At 45.0% G+C, this 21,043-nt stretch overlaps 1 protein-coding gene across 4 annotated transcripts in view; it reads left to right on the forward strand.

Moving 5' to 3' along the window:
- LOC135920482 (USP6 N-terminal-like protein) overlaps positions 1-21,043 on the forward strand; it is a 236,858-nt gene that overhangs the window by 175,313 nt on the left and 40,502 nt on the right. For 3 of the 4 annotated variants that reach the window (XM_065454750.2, XM_070529008.1, XM_065454751.2), the window contains 2 exons: positions 10,347-10,607; positions 17,035-17,434. In XM_065454750.2, coding sequence (XP_065310822.1) covers positions 10,347-10,607; positions 17,035-17,377 — 604 coding nt within the window. In that variant the 3' untranslated portion in view covers positions 17,378-17,434. Of the gene's footprint in view, positions 1-10,346; positions 10,617-17,034; positions 17,435-21,043 lie in introns of those variants that run through there. The other variant, XM_065454752.2, reaches the window with a different exon arrangement.

Raw genomic sequence — 21,043 nt, forward strand, 5'->3', positions numbered from 1 at the left:
GGTGTTGATGGTATTTCCTCTGCAGAGCTTAACGCTTTGAGACGCTGTCTACACAATTGTGCAACAGCGGGAGAGTGCATCAATAGCAAAAGCACTGATGAAAGTAATGGTACTTAAAATGTGTTTCATACACCTTGAAACACTTATTGTTGGAACTGTGCTGCAATTTTGAATAACGTGCAGAATGTTTTAACAAAATTAGTGGGAAGGTAGACGGCTGGGTGCTTTTACTCTGTGTCAGTATGTTGTATGGAGTGAGTTCACTTCTTTCATTGTTTTTTTACTACGTCGTGCACCAGGCATAATTTTCAAGTGGCTGGATAAGTGCTTTTCAAGCTTTTCAAAACACGAAATAGTACATGTTCTCATATTTTGTGTTCCTGTAGTGAGTTTTCGCATGGAGTCGAAATTTTGTAAACTTGACAAAACTCGCTAAACAAGTGAAAATTCTTAATATTTGCTGCAGCTGTACACTATCTACGATTCTGAAGATGCAAGAGATGTGGTGAAAGCAACTTTTCAATCAGTGGGATAAAGTGGTGTCTGAAAGGGTTAAGACGTACAGAAGCAATCTTGTTCCCCGTTCTCACAAGCATCTTCAATAGCTCCCTAAAATCTAGTACCTTTTCTAGCACTCGGAAGGTAGCATGAACATTGCCCATGCACAAATCAGGTGCTAGATGTGCAGTTACTAACTGCGGACCTATATCTATCCTCTTTAGTGCATCAGGTGTTTGAATCGATATGGGATTCCTCGCTTTCTGTTAGTGCTAAGAGCATTTCAATAAATGAACAGCGTGACTTTATGTGCCGACAACTTAAAACTCTATGAGGCTGTCAACAGTGTTCACCACTGCATTGACTTCCAAAAAGACATTTTTTCACTCTCAAACTGGTGCAGAAACAATAAGTACTCTTAAACGCTTCCAGCACTATGGCATTAAGTTATATGCACAAAACGCACCATGTGAAATTTTGATACACCCTATGTGATGCTCCACTCCTTAGAGTCGATGATATGAAAGATCTTGGTGTGTACTTTGACAAAATGCTAAGCTTCTCTTCACATAGATAATCACATAACATGCCCTTCATGCTCTTGGAATTGCATGCCGTATATTGCATGATTTCCACTCACCTGTTGTTTCTGAAATTCTGCTGTGTGCCTCCAACTACTAGAGTATGCTTCTGTAGGAGGGGGTGCAATGAGAAAATCTAATTCCTACCTCATTTATCCAGAATAAATTGATATCTATCTTAAAGCACCACTTTTGCCATTCTGGCGACCACAGTTGAGCCTTCTCAAATATACTTCAACGCGCACCTCTAGATTCAAGTCTTAATTAATCACACCTTTTCTTCCTGTATAAGGTGGTCCATGACATTATACATTCCTTAAAGCTTCTTGATCATATGCATTTGTTCGTGCCACAACAGTATACCAGGTAGCACTGGTATACTGTAGGTAGGTAGGTAGGTAGGTAGGTTAACCAGGACTGAGCCCGGTTGGCTACCCTACACTGGGGAAAGGGAAAGGGGGACGGAAAGATTAAAAGAAGAGAAAGTCCACTGGGGATATCAGTCGGTCACTCAGTCCGGATCTCAGACGCTGACCCAATCCGGTATCTTTCAAATATCGCAGCAGCGCTTTTGTGGCCTTTTGCAGCTGCGATATGCGAGGCCATGGTCCCAAGATCCTGTTCAATGTGAACAGCTTTCCATCTAGCTGATTGAGAGCTGTGCAGAGGTCTTGCCTTTCATCTTCAAAAGATGGGCAGTAGCACAGTAGGTGTTCTATAGTTTTCTTGGCACCGCAGGCATTGCACTCAGCGCTATCAGCCATTCCAATCAAAACTGCATATGTATTGGTGAATGCAACGCCCAAACGTAAGCGGCAGAGCACTGTTTCCTCATTTCGCGGAAGACCTGGTAACAGCCGCAGTTGCATAGAGGGATCGAGAGAATGCAATCGATGTTGAGTGAATTCAGGTGTGTGCCACTTTTCCAATGGCAAAAGAATGCGCTAGCTTGCCTAAGTGTTGGGCTGTGTCGGTCCGTGATAAAGGTATAGAAACAACGGTTGCTGCTTCGTGGGCTTTCCTAGCAGCTTCGTCAGCGAGGTCGTTGCCGGAGATACAATGACCAGGCAGCCACTGAAACACGACGTCGTGTCCTTTCGTGATCATGTGATGGTGCATTTCTCATATCTCCGACACGAGCTGTTCACATGACCCGCGACGAAGAGATGACAGAAGACATTGTAAGGTCGCCTTTGAATCGCAGAATATTTCCCACCAATTAGCCGTTTGGTTATTACTATAATCAACGGCACCTCGGAAGGCAACAAGCTCTGAATCGATCGATGTTGTCTAGTGAGAAATCTTGTATCGGATGCTTAGTGATCGTGATGGTATAACCACTGCGCTGGTGGAGCTGGTCTGAGTGGAAGAACCATCCGTATATATGTGGACTCCATCAAAGTAGAAAGTGTTCAAACAATCCAGAGGTGCTTGCTTCAAGGCCAAGGTAGGCAGGACGGTCTTCTTTCTTATCCCTGGAACCGTAAGACGTACTTGAGGTTGTTTTAAACACCACAAAGCTGAGGTTGAACGTGCTGAGGGTGTGAAGCCCGATGGTAAGGAGGCACGATAGATGCTGACCTTGTTGGAGAAGGACGCCTGTGGTCGTCATTCTGGCATGAATTAAGAAAGTGCAATAATATGCTATGTGCCTGATCATATGCATTGTGCTATTAATTTCTTCTGAGCTTTAATAATGGCTGGCTACTGTATGCAGTGTTGTGCAATAAGATAATATGCCACAGCAATTATTGCGTGCCTCGCAGAACAAATTGAATATATCTTTCTCAGTCAAAACATCATAGCAGGCTGAAAACAATAAACTGCAATTTATCTTTTTGTGGTGACGAAGTGTATAAATTGTGAAAATAACCTGTTTATATATTTCTTATACTATGCAAATGAGCTGCTCCCATACATTCAAATAAGTGCTTCAGTAGTTCGACTTGGCAAAGGGCAACGAAAGACTCCCATTAAAACCCTCTAATTCTCAAGCTTGTATTATCTGATGGTATGTCATTTCATTAATGTAAAGAAAGACAAACTTGATATGTGGAGACCAGTTACAATATAACATGGCCCTTACACTGTGAAAATGTTTTGTAGCAATACACTCAATGTGAAGGCCTCCGGATGCGGTGTTGATGCATCAAAACAACCTAGAATAATAGAGGTGCTCCATGGGCTAGATTTGGCAGAATCAAGAATTGGGGGGAGGCAAGATATGAATTATACATTTTAGCTATTCAAGTTTTTTTTTTTTGTGTGTGTGTGTGTGTGTGTGTGTGTGTGTGTGTGTGTGTGTGTGTGTGTGTGTGTGTGTGTGTGTGTGTGTGTGTGTGTGTGTGTGTGTGTGTGTGTGTGTGTGTGTGTGTGTGTGTGTGTGTGTGTGTGAGTGCTACAGGTGTTTCAATTGTGTGTTGCTGATTTTCTCAGAACCCACTTTTTCACGTTTCTCTCATGCACCAACAGGCATAATTATATTGACACGGATGCTTTATCTGTATCCGGTTACGGTATTTCACCAGCTAATTCAATTCAATTCAATTCAATTTTTATTTTTCCAGAAATAATAGGTCCTGGAAAGGGTAAAAGATTTTTGCTCTGGCAAAAAGATGTTAAACGTTATTGCTCGGTGCAAGATGCGCCTGAACGTGGCGGAAGTTTCGCGAATGTCGATGGTTCTGTCTGTTGTCGATGAACCTTGCTAATCTGATCGCATACGCGATACGAATTGTGTTGTAGTTTCTGGAAGGCGCGCGGGCATTAGCGAATAGGCTGTAACTTTCGACGACTGACGTATGCAAACCGACGCGCTTGACCCGCAGATGAGATTTTCGACGATTGCCAACATTGCTCGCCGCTATCGTGGTGATTGAGCCGGCACTATTTATTTACCGTCACTACTACGTGGCAATATTTCTAACACAGATTTTTTAAGTTATACATTGCACGCCCAATTCTTGCATAGTTGGCTGTGCAATAAGCTACCAAAAAATGAAATGGTACAAGAGTTTTTGATATGATGTGGCATCGTCGTGCAATTGTTTGCAAAGCGATCTTGCAGACAGACGACGTGCGAGCACTGATGTCGATATTTTGTACGCTATTGTTACTTCAAAAATAAAAACAAACTGTTGTGGCAGGCGTATATTCATTATTCAAACGTGTTTTTTTTATCTAAAAGCACATACAGATCACTAACTTATTGTTTCAAGCTTAGTTTACAGCAGGCTGTTTTAGGCCGGACTTTGACGGATGAAGACGGAATAGTCCAGCAGCAGTGCGCTGCAGCCGAGGAGTGAGCTGCGGTGCGCGTCGGAGCTTCTGTCGTGCCCTCTTCCTCCCACCAACACGAAGCGAAGCGTTCGCTTGTCAGCTCGCGCCGAAGCTTTCCGGCGCGTGCCAGGGGTTGGGGCATTAGCCCTCGGCTATTGTTCAAAAGTTTTCAAGCTGCACCCACTTCACCTGCCTGTCACGCGATGTCACAAAACCGCAAAAACTCACCAAGTCAAAGTGACGTGTACGAGATAAAGATGCATTAACATGCTGAACAAAACTGAATTTTCGTCTGAATAGCCGCAGGCTGCCTGTTAAGAAAGGAATAAAAGATGGCTGCCACCGATCGCTCAGGCACTGGCGACTCGCACCTGCCGGAGAGCATGGGTTTAATTGCGTATAATAAAACTTTTTGTGTGGCCGTGTAACGTTTTCGAGCACTTTCGGCACATTTACGACCTCGTTCTGCCAACTCTTCTTTGCTGAGGATTCGTTTCAGCATCATTCTTAAGCTTCCGTGTCTCTCCGCCACGATTTTCGACAAGCCACCACAAGCTAATTAAGGGAAAGCGGACCAACCGCAGACGCCGGCACCACCCTCTTCATCCGGTTATCGATTTTCAGTGCAGCGGCTCGGCCCCATCGAATCCCTCTCCACTTGACCGTGCTCCTTGCCTCTTGTCAGCCAATTAGATAAGACAAGCTGCTCAGTGCAGGCAATGTTACTCGTTTTTCAATAAAACAAAAGTGACCTCCTGTGAACGAGGAGAGCGTTTGATTGGTTCGTTCAGACAACCCTGCAGGTGACCGCCCTGTAGCGAAGTGACGCAGCCGTGAGATATCTGACGCATCAGCTCACCAGGGAGACGGAGATGAATGGGGATGAGCTCTGGCAGGGGCAAGTCCAAATCCACAGGTACGACGACGAGAAGTAGCATTTGAACAACTAGGTTTATTCACTTGATATTTTACTTTAAGTTAACACTGTACAAAAATATTTACAAACGGAAAGATGTCATACCCGTCGTCGTTGGCCTGCCTGACCGGCCTGGTCTCCCCTGATGATGTTGCGCCGTCTGCTGCTGTCTATTTGCTCACTCCCAAAAACTACTCAAACTATCCCTTAAATAAGTTTACACAGCATTCAAGAGACACTTTTCTCCACCAATGGGCTACTTCGTTACTCCGACCAATCAGGCAAGCCAACATCATCCAATGAGCGTCAGAGTTCAAGGCGTCACGAAATTGTCGCGTCAACACTCCGTACACAAAAGCACTTTGACCATAACTAACCGGCTTTTGACAGCCGAGCGTGGGACGAGGACGCGTCAGGCGCACGTGTGACGTCAGGCGCAGCGGTGGCGGCAGCACATGACTGCGGCGCCGTCACTGCTTTTTGGGTTACAAAGGGTTCCCGCCGCGTCGAGGAGCCCACAAAATTCCCGGAAAGCAAGCAAAGCGGCCCGCGCTATACTCTTTTCACGACAGCCCCATCCTTGCGTCGCTAGTTGTGCAAATTTGACGTCAGGAGATTGGAACAAAAAAACATATTGGAATAGTTTCACGTTATAGCGCCCCTTGTTTGCCAAGTAAAGGTGTATCTCAGAGGAGTACCTGTGACGTACACCTTATTTCTATTCTCTTTTGCGGGTTTACGCATCTTTATGGCGAATGGTGGGCATTATTCACATTTTTACTAGTAAAGCCACATCCCCCCCCCTCATTTGCATAGAAAGAGTTGCCTTGGCTTGCCCCCCCCCCCCGAAAAGAAATCCTGGGTACGTGCCTGGTGCCAGGCATCCGCGCCTTCTCTGTCATCAGCCTTTTTCTCACCCGGGACTACCTGCCAACTTGTTCCGTTCCTTTGGGGGAAACGAAAAAGCCAACCTGCACTGGCGTCGAACCCAGTTATTTCAAGTGCATTGGCAAATTCGAGAGATTTTTTTTTAGAGCATTGGGCCAAAGCACAGGAACGTTTTGCCATCTGGCATCTTTGAACAACATGAGACCAGCTTGGTCCACATTTTGAAAGTTTCCCAGTAGCACCCGTTTCCTCGTAGGAGCGAGTTGCGATTCCCGGTGAAGCTTGACAATCTTGTCTCGGTCTTTCAAAATGATCACTTCGGTCGACGGGGCAATGTCGCGCTGTCTGCACACGTCAATTTGCTTTTTCCCTGCATCGATTTCCTGCAATACATCCGATTTGTCCTACAGTGAAAACTGCTTTTGCTTCTTGGCGCCTTCGCTAGTTGCATTCATCGTTGTATCTTGCTAAGCCTTTGTTGTGAAGTTCTTGATAAAATTTGTGGTGAAGCAGTTGGTACTTGACATGGCAATGATGATAGCTACTGCGCTCGCTGTTTCTGTTTCACGCAAGAGTTGTGGCGCTGTTAGTTTTAGCTGAATTCGTAATACTGATGTTCCTCGGTTATAAAGGGGAAAATAAACTGTGCATTATTCTGAAATATGCACTGTATTCAAAGTCATAGTCCTGAAATATTTTTACATTGAAGATATAAGCAATCTGGCAGGGGTTTCTAATATATTTGTAAATTTGAGAAATTCGTTAATGGGAGATTCGTAGTAACGAGATTTGACTGTACACTTTTAACAACTCTGAAGATGCAAGAAATGTGATGAAACAAAATTTTCAGTGGACAGAAATTGACATGTAAAGAAGTCTAATCTGCCATTGGGTGATATACATTTCTGATTACCGTAAAAACCGGAATATAGGTCGAACTTTTTTTCAAAAAACCATCGCGAACAGTCGACCCTCGACTTATATACCGGACATTGGCGGAAAAACTACGGAAGTCTTGCAACAATGGGCGAATGAAGTAAACAGCCGCCATCGCCATCAGCAGCAGCGCGGCGTGGCGACATTGTGGCACCGGCACTTTGCATTTCCACTGTCGCAAAGTTATATTAATTAAAGGCTGCATTTTAATTTTGTTTCAAAATGAGCGGAAGCCAACGTCAATTCACCGTCACCTTCAAGAAAAAAGCGATTGAGTACGCGGAAGCCCACGGCAACCTGGTGGCACAGCGCGAACTTGGAGTATCCGAAAAGAGCATTCAGTAGTGGCGGAGGCAAAAGCAACGTATTACAACTTGCAGCAACCAAAAGAAAACGTCATTTCATGGCCGGATCGCAGCGGACTGCAGAACTGTAAGGCAAGGTTGCGGAGTCCGTCCAAGAGCTGCGTGTAAGATCGCTGCCTGTTGTCGAATGCATTCGTTTGAAAGCGGTAGAGATCGCACGCGCCTATGGACTGGGCAGCGAGAAGCACTCGTCATCCGACTCTGATCAAAGGTGTTGCTCTGATTCGGAGTAGCGCTTGCGGACTTCGTGCCCTTCTGTGTACTGTACACCCGACGAATTTTTAACAGTATCGCGCGACCGTCGACCCGCGTGTTTGTCAGCACCTTATCACGGCACGGAGCGGCGAAATAGCGAATGCGCGTATCTCGTTTGTTTCGCTGCTCAGCGCCATTAATACGGTTTTGACAAGCATGCAGGTCGATGGTCGCGCGATATTGCTAAAAACTTGCCCAGGTGCACATGCGAGCAGCATTTAAATAAATACTGTCACCATTGTGCAACCCGCTGAGTCGCATTTGTTTCTAGGTAAGGGTGTCATGTCTTTCGGTACTTTTGCCACTGAAAAAGATTTTTTTCATTTTTAGAATTCGTTAGTTGGGGGATCGACCTATATTCCGGTCCGACCCTTAGTCCAATTTTTACGGTACTTTTGCAACCTGCCTGCTCAAACCAACAGGTCACCGTCAAACTTCAAATTTTGTGTAATGAAGGCATATGTGTAATATTTGAGATTACAACATTATGAGTATTGTCAAGAATAAAAAAAAGGATTCAAACAAAACAGGCTGTCAATAACTGTTTCAATTTTTTTATGCACTGAACTTGTCGAATATTGACTCTAGCAGCTAATTTTACAACGAGGTTATAGAAAATAAGTTTTCAGCTGCTGTCATTCAGCCACCGTAAAAATTGTGGGTAGTTGGACCTCAATACAACGAGCACCATTATAATTAATTATTGTACATAACTAAGTAAATGTAAAATCCAAAGTGCAATCTTTGTTCCGCGTAAATGGTGTTGAACAACCACCATGAAATATGGCAAGGACAAAGTTAAACCACCTCGAGACAGAGCAACAGACCTGCTTTTCAGGTTTGTGGGTTTCAGAGACACGGTTAACACGAAGCATTTATTTGCGCAACACTATGAATGGCGGTAGGAATAAAATAGATGGACAGTATAAAAACTGACACCATCACTTCATGTGCATCACGTTTGTCCGGACAGCCTCCTGTCTCCCCTTGTTTCTCAGCATGTACTCCTTTTTACATTGTAATCCATAGCCCAGCGCCATCACTTAATGAAAGCAGCGCTTATAACAAGAGATGGCATTGCCTGATAGAAATTCCTACTACAGTGACTACACTTAATGACTCCGGTTAAATTTATCTCAACCGAATTTATCCCAGCCCCCATACATTTCTATGGGACAAACTTCTGGTATACCAGTCCCGAAATCAACTTTCACTGGGTAACTCGTACTTGGTTCATCACTGTGGAGGCGCATGTATGCTCTGGCAAACTGCCTTTTTTCAGCTACCTGCATCCGGAAGGCGGCACGGGAAGATGCCGTGCCACGTGGTTGCACGATCACCGTGGAAAGCTGTTTATCTGTAGCTATTTATCTCCGTTTCAATGTTTTTATTGTTCTTGCAATTGTTCGCTTATAGGCTAACCAGTTGTATATGCGAAGTTTCGCCATTTCACAACATAATGCGACCGAAATTTTGCATGCAATGGACTTTGGATATAACAGACCTTTTTCGCTGGGTTATCGCAATATGTTGTAGCAAACATCTGCTGTATTTTAAAAAGAAAATGGCAGCTCACCTTCAGTCAATTGCAGTATTTACCAGACCTTTCTTTCCAATAAAGTTTGTTTAGAAATTGGTTGGACATTGCAGTCCGATACAAAAGTGTGTTCGTGGCATTCTGTTGTCGGAGCCAGCCTAGCCGGTGATATCGCCATTTCCATCACAATGTGGGGACGGTGGCTGGCAACGGAATGAGTTTTCTCGCGTAGCATGACGACCACGATGTGCCGCTTCAAGCCTGATTACGAAAGCACACGCAAGTGATAAGTTATTTTACACGTTAAGTTAGTCATGTGTGTTCTTGGTATTCCAGAGAATTGTAAGCATTGCAAGATAAACTAGTGAAGTAGTTAGTCTAGGCATGGGCCACATTCACGTTTGTGATTGTTGCAAGGTCATTCTATAATAGCACACGATGAAAAGTGCTGTGGTCAATACGAAGGACAACACGTTGTGGTTTTCATACCAATAAAGTCCGGTCAGAGAATGATGATGATGTACATTAAGGACATAAATTTTTATTCGGTGAAGGCAAAGCTCGCTGGTTTCGTGTTTTCCTTATTGCCAGAATTGGAGGCATCGTATGTTTTTCTTGCTAAAATGTCTGCTTTCGCGTTCTATTTCAACTTTGTTTATGAGCCCTAATGTGATTTCTACATTAGTTTCCTAATTTGAACTTGTAAGAAGTGGGTGTGCATTCGATTACTGGACATTTTAGAACAGCAAATCCTGCCAATGAATCCGCGTTGTGTTTCGGCGTTTTTTTTCTGCCTCTTGTTAAATTTGACCCACTGGATAGTTTGACCTATCTTATCTTTCCCGTCAGTGTCGAATTGACGGAAGTAGACTGTATAGGAATGCGAAATTATAGCTAACATTTTGTGAAAAAGGCACACTTATACAATGTTGTGACAAAGGAGATTGGCAGAGCATTTTATGCTGGTAATACTTCTGCACCAGACATGCTTTCAAGTTATAAATCGAGCCATACAATTCTGGACGATTTAATCAGACAAGTCTAACGATGGTCTCAGCTCTGAATCGGTCAGTTGTGGTCGTGCATCGCAGGGGTGGCGACACGAGCGAGGACGGTGCGAGCTCGGTGGTGGACCCGCTGAGCTCTCGCAACTCGCTGGCCGAGACATCGCAGACGTCGGCTGCCGACCTCTCCAGCTTCTCGAGCCCATCGGCGACACTGCGGAGAACGCCGTCGCTCTACGACAACGTTGACTACCAGGAGAGTCTGGAGGCAGCGGCTGCTGCTGCAGCGCAGACTCCGGTCGCATCTCTGCCTGCGGCCGGAGTTGCCTCGGCCAGGGGCGCCGCCCTGTGAGTGCTGTGAGAACCCCAACCCTCTTTCGGCCACGCATGCCCGCTCTAGGAATACCTGTCAGTTACAGATTTATTGCTTAATGCCCAATTTATAAAACTCTTTTTCAATTGCTAATGTGACATCAATAATTTTAAGATTTTTTTTATTTGTGTCCAGTTTAGGAAAAAGCCGGTTTCAAAAGGGTGCAAATGCATTTCCCAAGTGATTTTCTTGAGCCCAATTTTTTAGGCCAACTCTCCTGATTTCTTATAAAATTTTCTTATAAAATTTCCTTATTCTATTGGCCAAGATCCCTTGGCCGAAGTGAGCAAGTACAAGTATCTTGGAATTACAATTACTAACAACCTAAATTGGTGTAGCCACATTGCTGCTACCGCCTCCGCTGCTTTCAGAAAGCTATGTCTACTTCGCCATAAGCTTAAACATGCATCCCATGAAGTAAAATCCTTAGCCTATACCACATTTATTCGACCCAAATTGGAATACTCGTGCGTTATTTGGGACCCGTTTACCAAAATTAATATTTACGCCCTTGAAAGGATACAGAGAAGAGCCATACGTTTTATTTTTTCCAAATACGACCGAGAAGAGTCTGTTTCTGAATTACTGCGGACAAATGGCTTTCACAACCTTCAAACGAGGCGAAAAATAATACGCCTGCAGTTCCTCTACTCCTTGATAAACCGTAAATTTTCTTTAGATCCTAGACCATACATAACACTTTCCGCTTCCAGGAAAACCAGTCATTCCCACCCCCTCGCTCTCTCCCCTTACGTTGCCAGGACAAACCTCTTTAAATTTTCATTCTTTCCTCGAACCATAGAAGAATGGAACCTCATCCCTTTCCATCATCTGAACTCACCCAAATCAATTCAAACTCATATTATTAGTATTTCCTAACTAACATTGCTGTTTTGTGTTATATTGTTTCATTTCTTGAATTTCATATTTTTGCAATTCTGCCTTTTATACATGTACTTTTATTTGTTACCATGCCCCTCCTGCTTGGGCCACACTGCCTGCAGTATGCTGTAAATAAATAAAATAAATTCGGTCCGACCTGCAACACCACCACTGACTCCATAAAACCAAGGTATATCTGCCACTGAAATTTTAGCTGCCATTATAAGAATTCTTAATGAAATTTTTAGTTTGTTTGTGGCACCCACCACACTGTGGCATTGCTGAGCCCAGGTCACGGGTTAAATTCCGGGCTTGGTGGCCACATTTCATTGGATGCAAAATGCAAAAACCCTCGTGTACTTACATTTCAGTGCACGTTAAAGAAGCCCAAGTGGTCAAAGCTAATCGGGAGTCCTCCACTATGGCGTGTGTCGTAATCTGATCGTTGTTTTGGTATGTAAAATAACAGAATTAAATTAATTTAATTATCTATGGCGCAGATTCTGCGAGCTGTCTGTAGAGAACCAGAGTGCACTTTTACAGCATCTCTGCAGAACAATGCCTCCAAACTAACTTTTTTAAACATAAAGGGCCCCAACATAAGCAGCAATAGAAGACTTTTTAGTATATTCCATCAAATTTTATCATTATTAGTGTTTGGTTGTAGCACTCTAAAAATATCAAGGTTCATAAGCGCATGTAGAGTTTCATAACATGGCTACTAGAAAATACGTCTTCTGCTGGTGTCATTCATCTGCCATGGGAATTGTTAGTATTACAGTAGACTTCCGTTAATTTGACTCAAATTAATTTGACTTTTCGCTTAATTTGATTTCGACCGAAGTTCTTGGCTGGCACCCCTGCATTTCCACAGGCCCAAAGTTTCATCATTTTGATCCTAAAATTGACCTTCACTGGAAAAATTGAACATGACCAGTCAGCACGCACGCAGCCAACTCTTGCATTGGCCCTAACCCTTCTGTGGCGGCCTCAGCGTAGCTTGGGAGGCAGTGAGTGCAATAAACACATGCCATATCCCGCCTCTTTTTGGCATGCCTTGGGAAGATTTAAGATATAACCATAGCTCACAATGTCTGATTATGGAATTAACTGGATTATAACATACGTCCCCCCCCCCTTTTTTTTTTCTCCAGGAAAATTGGTCCTAAAATTGCCTGTATGGTGCGATCGAGAGTAATACCAAACAGCGCTCGCGGTGTGTGTAAGCTTTATCGCATAATGCAAATGTCTTGCGGCAAAGCTGACTTTAGGACATTGGCCGCCATTGTGTGACGCGTATTAAACCCCTGCTCGTTTTTTTGCTGAAAACATTTCTACGTTGTTTTTCTATTTTTGACATGCAGAAAGTAGTCGCGTGTTTGATTCGAGGCGTGTTAGAACAGGCAAAATAGTGCCAAATGAACCGGCAGTATCTTCTGGCATATTTTTCTGCACCTTGTTTAAATCGATCTGCCGGATAATTAGATCAATTTCTTTGTTGTCGTCAGGGTTGAATTAACAGAAATGGACTGTATTTTAGTACATGGATTTGTCTAGAGTGTGGCATGGGTTCGTTGAGGAAGCACATTGGAGCTTGTCTTATTGTTTCTTGTGATTAAGATGTGACGTGCTAACATAAAAAATTTTTCAGGGTGTCTACCAACCGGGAAAACCAGGAATTCTCAGGGATTTTGAAAAGCCTGGAAATACTCGGGGAAAACTCAGGGAATTTGTGCTTCTAATTCTAAAATTAGCTGTCATTTTTATGAAAGTGGACGAAAGTCGTCCTAATGCTGGCTAGTGTAAAAGCAAGGAATCGTAACGAGTTGTCTTTGACGCCGTACAGTCGGTTGGAGGAGCTGCCAGCGTGCAGTGAACGACCGATTTTCCGGACACTCGATTTTTGGGACACGCCTGATAATGCAGATGGCTTCGCGGCACCACCACTTGCCCCATGGGCTCCCTTCAATGGTCAGGCGGCGCAGCGATTGGCTCAGCCGTCAGCGCCACCATGTTAGTTGCACGAAACACCGAGGCAACCACTGATACAGACGCTTGCTTTTGCAGCGCTTGTTTGAAACCTGTCATTTGTTCTAAATTGCGGTTTTAAGGCAATCGAAAACATTGAGGCCCATTTGGACCACTGATGCTTGAGAAAGGACGTCAAGTTTGCGACTACAACCACGTATATCTTGTCAAAGAGGTAAACCGCACGAACATCACAGCGAGGTGCTTAAATTATGGGGTCTTAGGTGCCAAAATCACGATCTGATTAGGAGGCACGCCGTGTTGGGGGACTCCGGAATAATTTGGACCAGTTGGGGTTCTTTAGCGTGGACCTAAATCTAATTACACTGGTGTTTTGGCATTTCGACGCCATCGAAATTCGGCTGCCATGGCTGGGACTTATCCCGTGACCACGTGCTTAGCAGCCCCAACGCCATAGCCACTAAACAACCACCGCAGGTCGTGAAGTATTTGTCACAACAAAGCAAACATGCTTACAATATCGAACACAAAGTGAGTTAACAAGTCATTATTTTATGCCACTTAAGTGAGCAAATACGGCCGTGGACGCTTTTCAACTGTCATTTGTGGCTTCATTACTTGGAGCGTGCCTTGCACCTCACAATTGTAGAGGTTCTGGCGAATTAGCAGGTGAATGCTTTTTTCTCCGTTGGCAAAGTGCCTCAAGCACTTTGTCAACGTTCAGGCTCGAATGTGAGAGGGCATTATTGCTGAAGCATCATAGAGTAATCAGCCGAGTCTAAACAACGGGGTTGTTTAGTCCGGGGTAAATGACCGGGGTTGTTGAAGTATAGACGTATGGGAGAGGCCTTTGCCCTGCAGGGGGTTTAACCAGGCTGATAATGATGAAATAATGTGAAGACTGAACAAATATACGCTAGCATGCGCAAGAGAACTGCTAATTTTCGAATACTCGACGTGTGCTGCAGTGTACTCCAACTTTAGTTCTCTTGTTCTAAGTGCGAGAAAACATTGCGCGAATGAGCTTGGTTCCAGCAGTTCTCTTGTTCTAAGTACGAGAAAACATTGCACGAATGAGCTCGGTTCCAGCATTCGCGTCTTGATCTTGGCGCAGGAGGAAGCACAGTGCATGCAAACTCCAGCACGGAGCGCTTACAAAGCTAGATTTGACACGTAACAATCACTACGCATTTGTTTTGGAGCAAGACGAGTTAAACAACTATCTAAACCGATTTACAACAGCGGGAATCAGTTCACGCTTTTTTATGCAGCTGATGCTTTATTGTGTGTTTTTACGAATGACGCTGCTGGTTATTTTTTTTCTTGTTTTTGCATTTACATCTTAGTTGTTTAACAGAAATTCACAAGACCAACATGAACCACTACAGTCCACTTCAGCCACCGGGTTGCTTCCCCCGGTTTTGAAGGGAAGTGGTACAATTTAATGCAGACATCCCCTTCGCAGTTGTGAAAATCCTTAATGTAGCAGTATCTGCGCGTGTTCTTTTTGTTCACACTTTTACGGAGGAGCTGCCAAGAGGCCGCGGTGAATCCATTAGAAAATTGGAAAAGTGGGCTTTCGGGCAGGCCTTAACGCGCCACAGACAATGGTGAAATGACGATGAGGGCCTACTCACGGGTGCTCAGCGCCGCTGCCAGGTGGCGCCACATGTACAGGCAAACTTCATTGCAAGGTGCCCATAGAGTCAATCTATAAAGACGTCTGTAATATCAGATGCAAGAACCTTTCACCGTCCGATTTTCCGGACTTCTTGCTGAGAATGCAGGTCTAAAATGGCATTCATCAAAGCCACAACCGCCACCATTTTGATTACCTCGCCGCCTCAAACCAGCATTCTCGCACGCAGATCCTCTGGAAGCCGTAGCCATCACCCCGGCAACGCGAGGCCTAGCTGCTTCGACGTTCGCTATTAACGTTCTTGCCGTTAGGTGCAGTGTTTTTCGTTGAAAGAATTTCGTTTGTTTTTCGTTGAAAGACACTGACTCCGCCTCTGTAATCCTTGTGATTGGCTTTGTAGCTTAGAAAGCACGGCACGTCGCATAATGCCAGTTTCTGAAAGGCAGCCTCGCCTTATGCAGTGAAGCATAAGTATTGCGGTGAAGCTTAACAAGTGTGGGACGGGACAATTGTCACAGTACACAGTACGTATTCTCTAAATATACACGTGCACACACGCCGTCTCCTGTCACAGTACGAGCACTGGTATGCCTAATAGGTGTACTGGCAGGCCTCCAGAGCTTTTTCGAATGTGCCTGTAGCGATTTGAGCCCTTAAAGGCAGTAAAAGACATGCATTCATTTTTTTCGGACTGCCCAATTTTTTAAAAGTTTTAGCAACCCTTAGGGCGTCCAAAAAATCTAATGTTGACTGCACAACCGATCATGAAGATGCTTCAAATGGTCCGTGAGGCGAACGCGCAGCAGAATAAGGACAAGAACAGAAAGGACCGTGGCATTGAGGGATGATTGGGAAATGAACTGTGGCACCTCTTCTTTGAAGGAGATTGAGCCCGAGAAGGAAAGTGCTGGCTGACGCCAAGGTGCAGGTGACCCTTATGCTTGACATGCTTGACATTACGGGTAGTACCGTATTTGAATTAATTTATAGATTTTACATATTTTCGAGAGAAGGCAGCGGCTAAGGAATGTTTTAACCCTTTCCAGTCACGTGCAATTACTCAGTCTATAGTTGTTTCACTCGAGTCATTTTGTGCATTTAAATGCCACACAGAAAAAGCACTCTGGCAAACGGATGCTTGTCAAGTGATTTATTTGATGATATTTACTGATTCCTGAGGCGCTCAACAGTACTTTTGCACTGTGTGGTAGTGCTTGAAGCAGTCCTGGGTAGAGGCCAGGATTGACACGGCAGGCCAGCAGGATCCTCACCGTTGCCATCTTCCAAAGTGCCCTCTCTTTCTCAATCGAGGATGTTTGCTGACCATTGTGAGGCAATGTATATTCATCCACTGCACTAAAGTCATCTTGTAATTCGCTGAACTTGCGTGAACTTCTTACCGAAAAGGCATGCACAGAAAGCACCACCATATTTTTTTTTATGCTTCATGCCGCAAATTGCGCGACGATCTTTTCAAGCATGACAAAAGAAAAAAAAAGAAAGTGCTGCCCTTGTTTAGAGGCGCTTCAAAGTGGACTTATTGCTTGAAACAGAAGCCAAATAACTGACGAACGCAAGCACGTGCACATATTGAGCACCGCCCTGCGTCTGAGTGGAACTGTTTTGCGTGCCGGGAGGGGCTCGACACACGACTGCCGAAAAGTTAAGACTGCACTGCTGTGGCTGTAGCTGAAACTGCATCTGAAAAATCTGAAAAAAAAAAGAAGGGAAAAAAGAAAGGAGACTCCTAAAGCTTTTAATAAGTTCTACAGCAAAGGTCTAATCGGAAGTGTTTCGATGTTATGCGACACCTCTTAAGCATCGCTATTTTCGCGAGTGCTCGGGGTGCACACAGTGCCTGACGACGTAGAGTTATTCCCTCTGCCGAACAGGAGCCAGCAGCGGGCTGGCCAGGAGTCGCCGGAGGCCAGCGGGGAGGCAGTGCGCATCTACGTGCCCTACCACGGGGCGGGCACCGCCACCGCTGACAAGGACTTGTCCGGTGTAGCAGCAGCAGCAGTGGCCAATGGCGACGTGACGCCCACCAACCAGGACCCAAACAAGATCACCATCCACGTTGACCTGCAGCACTACGGCGCGGGGGCGACGACAGCTGCACCCGTGGCGGGACCGGCAGCCGTGATGACGAGCGTGCGCTGCGATGGTGGAGACGGCGGCACCCTGCGGCACACGGGCAACTCGACCTTTCACCACGTTGCCACCACCGACCTCTAGCGGGAGGCGGCGCGGCCCCGTTCCTCGGGTGCACGTCAACATGCTGCTGGGACCACGGTGAGTGGTGGAACGGAGATTTGTTGAAGTACTATAGCGCCAAACAGACGACACAAGAAGAAGAGACACGGACGAGCACTTACTAACAACTGATGCTTTAATGACGGAAACACACAATATATATACACAAATTTGGCGGCGCAACTCGCGCGTTGTCAAAACATCACATGGTAAATGGGCAAAAGGCGATAGAACGATTGTGAATGTGACGTTCGTGAAGATGACACGTGGTGTACAGGGCCAAATGACTATAAATGATAATGGTTATGCGATACACAAACACCGCCGTAAGGGAGTACCCCCTAAAAAACTAAAAGATTAGGAATGTTCACCAGGTGCGGACGGCGTAGCAACATGCTCAGATTTAACTATGGGCTTCTAAAAATGACATCTCACTTTTATAGAGAATTTTCGATGGTTCGCTTACGCATTCAATGCCCTTCCTTTTAATGTGGAAGGCTTCCTTCAGCTCGCGGGCCACGCTGTCTCGACTTCTGTCCAGAATGATGGTCTCTCTTAGGCGAGGCTTGCACCCGCACTCTTTGCAGTAGATGGCCATATTGGAACCTGTTCCTTTCTCCTGTGACCTTTCGTGTTCTTTCAGCCTTTCATTTAGACACCGCCCCGTTCGTCCTATGTAAACTTTTTTGCATGAGAGCGGAATTTGATATACTACCCCTTCCTTGCAACTGACAAGTGGATTGGTATGCTGGGTTCCGCAGGTCACGCGTTCTGTTTTCTGGTTGTTAACGCGGGCGCACAATGTAGCAAGTTTTGAAGGGGCTGAGAAAACAACCGGGACTTTGAATTTACTCGCGACCTTTTTCAGGTTGTGGGCTACGCGGTGGGAGTACGGTACAACTACAGGTCTTAATCTCCTGGTTTGTTCTTACGTGTTTTTTCTTGCTTTCCCTTTTATCTTCTGGAGCAGGCTCTCTACTACAGAACTTAGAACTGTCTGTGGGAACCCCGCCTCCTTTAGCCTTTCAATCTGCTGATGGAAGCTGCTCCGTATGGCATGCTTACATGACTGCCTGGTAGCTTCAGTAATGCACCAACTAGCCCAACAAAAAGTTTTGCTGGAACGGAGATTTGCTGTGAACCTTTCGATATGAGAATCAAATTGCACCAAAACTGGCGGCGAAAAGGTGCTCGCTCTGCACCGTCAGCACTGACTGCAGTCGACCCGGACGGCACCGACGACGACTACAATGACTGAGTTAGGTGATGTGTGGTCTGCGCTTTCGCCTGTCGCACAGATTGACCTTCGCGAGCCAAAAATTACTTGCGAAGCCCACCTGCCTGTAAGGCTAGGAATACTGGAAAGGAAAGCTTTCTTTGCAAAAAATTAATTGCCATATAACCGACTATTAAACGGAAAATTTCATAAGTTCCGTACAACATAACTTCAGAACTGCTTGAGCTTCAGAGGGCAAAAAGCACTTGATTCTATTCAATAGGGGTTCTATTGATAAAAAGCTATTTTCCAGACCATGTAGAATTGAACAGTAATCAGTGCAGGCATACTAATTTCGTGCTCCAGTAAAACTTCTATAGGGGCGAGTTGGTACATGTCCAACAAAAGAGGATAACCAGGGTGTCTACCAACTGGGAAAACCGGGCATTCTCAGGGATTTTGAGTAGTCTGGAATAACTCAGGGAAAACTCAGGGAATTTGTCAGGGTGTCTACCAACCGGGAAGACCGGGAATTCTCGGGGATTTTGAGTAGTCTGGAAAAACTCAGGGAAAACCCAGGGAATTTGCGCTTCTATCAGGGAAAATTAGCTGTAATTTTTTTAGAGGGTCAGAAGTCGCGGTAATGCTGGCTCGAGAAACAGACAGGACTCGTAACGAATCGTCGTCGGCTGGAGGAGTTGCCAGGGTACAGTCAACGATCGACTTTCCGGATTCCCGATAACTCGGACGGCTTCGCGGCACCACCACGTACCCCAAAAAGTCAAATGTATCATAACGTCTAAAATTTCAGATGCAAGAACTCTTCGCCGTCCGATTTTCTAAACGTTTTACGTGATCGCAGGTCCGAGACGGCATTAATGAAAGCCACCACCACTGCTATTTTGATTACCTCGCCGCCTTGAACCGGTGCTCTCGCACGCAGATCCGCTGGCAGCCGTAGCCACCACTGCGGCAACGCTAGGTCTAGCTGCTTCAACGTTCGCTGTTAAGCTTCGTGTCGTTCGGTGCCGTGTTTCTTCATTTCTCCGCTGACAGCAATAATTTTGTCTTCGAAGCTCGGAAAGCACGGCGCATTGCATAATGCTTTTTTCCGAAAGTCTGCTTCGCCTCATTACAGTCCTGTAACGCGGTGAAGCGTAACAAGCGTAGGAAGGGGCAATTGTCGCGGGACACTGTATGTATTCCTTAATTTTACACGTGTGCACCCGCCCTCACATGTCACAGTAGGAGCACCGATATGCCTAATAAGTGCACTGACAGGCATTCAGAGCTTCTTCACACGTACATGTGTCGATTTTAGCCCTTAAGGACAGTAAAAGACATGAATTTATTTTGTCGGACTGCCTGATTTTTCGGAAGTTTTCGCGACCCCTAGGGGGTCCGTAAAATTGGACTTTGACTGTAAATTGACCAAGAGCATTCTTCAAATGGTCCGTGGGGCGAACGCGCGGCGAAAGGAGGACGAGAACAGAAAGAATCGACGCACTGAGGAATGAACGGGGAATTAAGTACGCGACCGCTTCTTTGAAGGAGCCTGCGCTCAAAAAACAAATTGTTGGCTGATGCTGAGATGCAGGTGTCCCTCATCCAAACCAAAATAAACTCTTTAAAGCAGCGAAACACAACACTGAGGCGTCTTGCGCGAGCTGAGAGTATGTCAGGACAGTTGCATGACACTGAGCATGCTATCAGTTGATAGAAATAGCTCATATTCGAAGATATTTGCTTCTGTATGCATCTCCTTTTTATTTGTACTAGACAGTGTCCAACTCGATTTGAAAATTTTTTCGAAGACATTTTATTTGCTGTGCATTTTAATAACTCCTTCCTTATTCTTTTTTTGAATAACATAAACACTACTCCTTAGTATTCAAATTGGATTAAGTCGGTTTTCTTTTAAAAAATTTTCATATGCTTACTAGAGAGTGACAGCATATGGCGATATGGTTTCAGCGCGACTTGACATAAAACATAGTTCTGCATCACTCAGGGAATTTTGCAAAAGCACTCAGGGAAAACCTAGAAAACTCAGGGAATTTGGAAATGTCAACTTGGTAGACACCCTGTTTGTGCTTCTATCAGGGAAAATTGGCTGTAAATTTGTTAAAAGGGAACAAAAGTTGCGGTAATGCTGGCTCAAGTAACAGACAGGAATCATAACGAATCATCTTTGATGGCCTTTTGTTAGCTGGAGGAGTTGCCAGTGTACAATGACTGACATTCCGGATGCTCGATAATTCAGACTGTTTCGCACTACCGCCGCGTACCCATAGAATCACTGTATCAGAACGTCCGAAATTTTGTACACAAGAACCCTTTGCCATCTGATTTTCCTGACTTTTTACCATGACCGCAGGTTCGAAACGGCATTAATCAAAGCCGTCACCGTTGCCGTTTTCATTACCTCGCCA

This window comes from Dermacentor albipictus, unplaced genomic scaffold (genome assembly GCF_038994185.2).
Source record: "Dermacentor albipictus isolate Rhodes 1998 colony unplaced genomic scaffold, USDA_Dalb.pri_finalv2 scaffold_16, whole genome shotgun sequence".
Taxonomy (NCBI): domain Eukaryota; kingdom Metazoa; phylum Arthropoda; class Arachnida; order Ixodida; family Ixodidae; genus Dermacentor; species Dermacentor albipictus.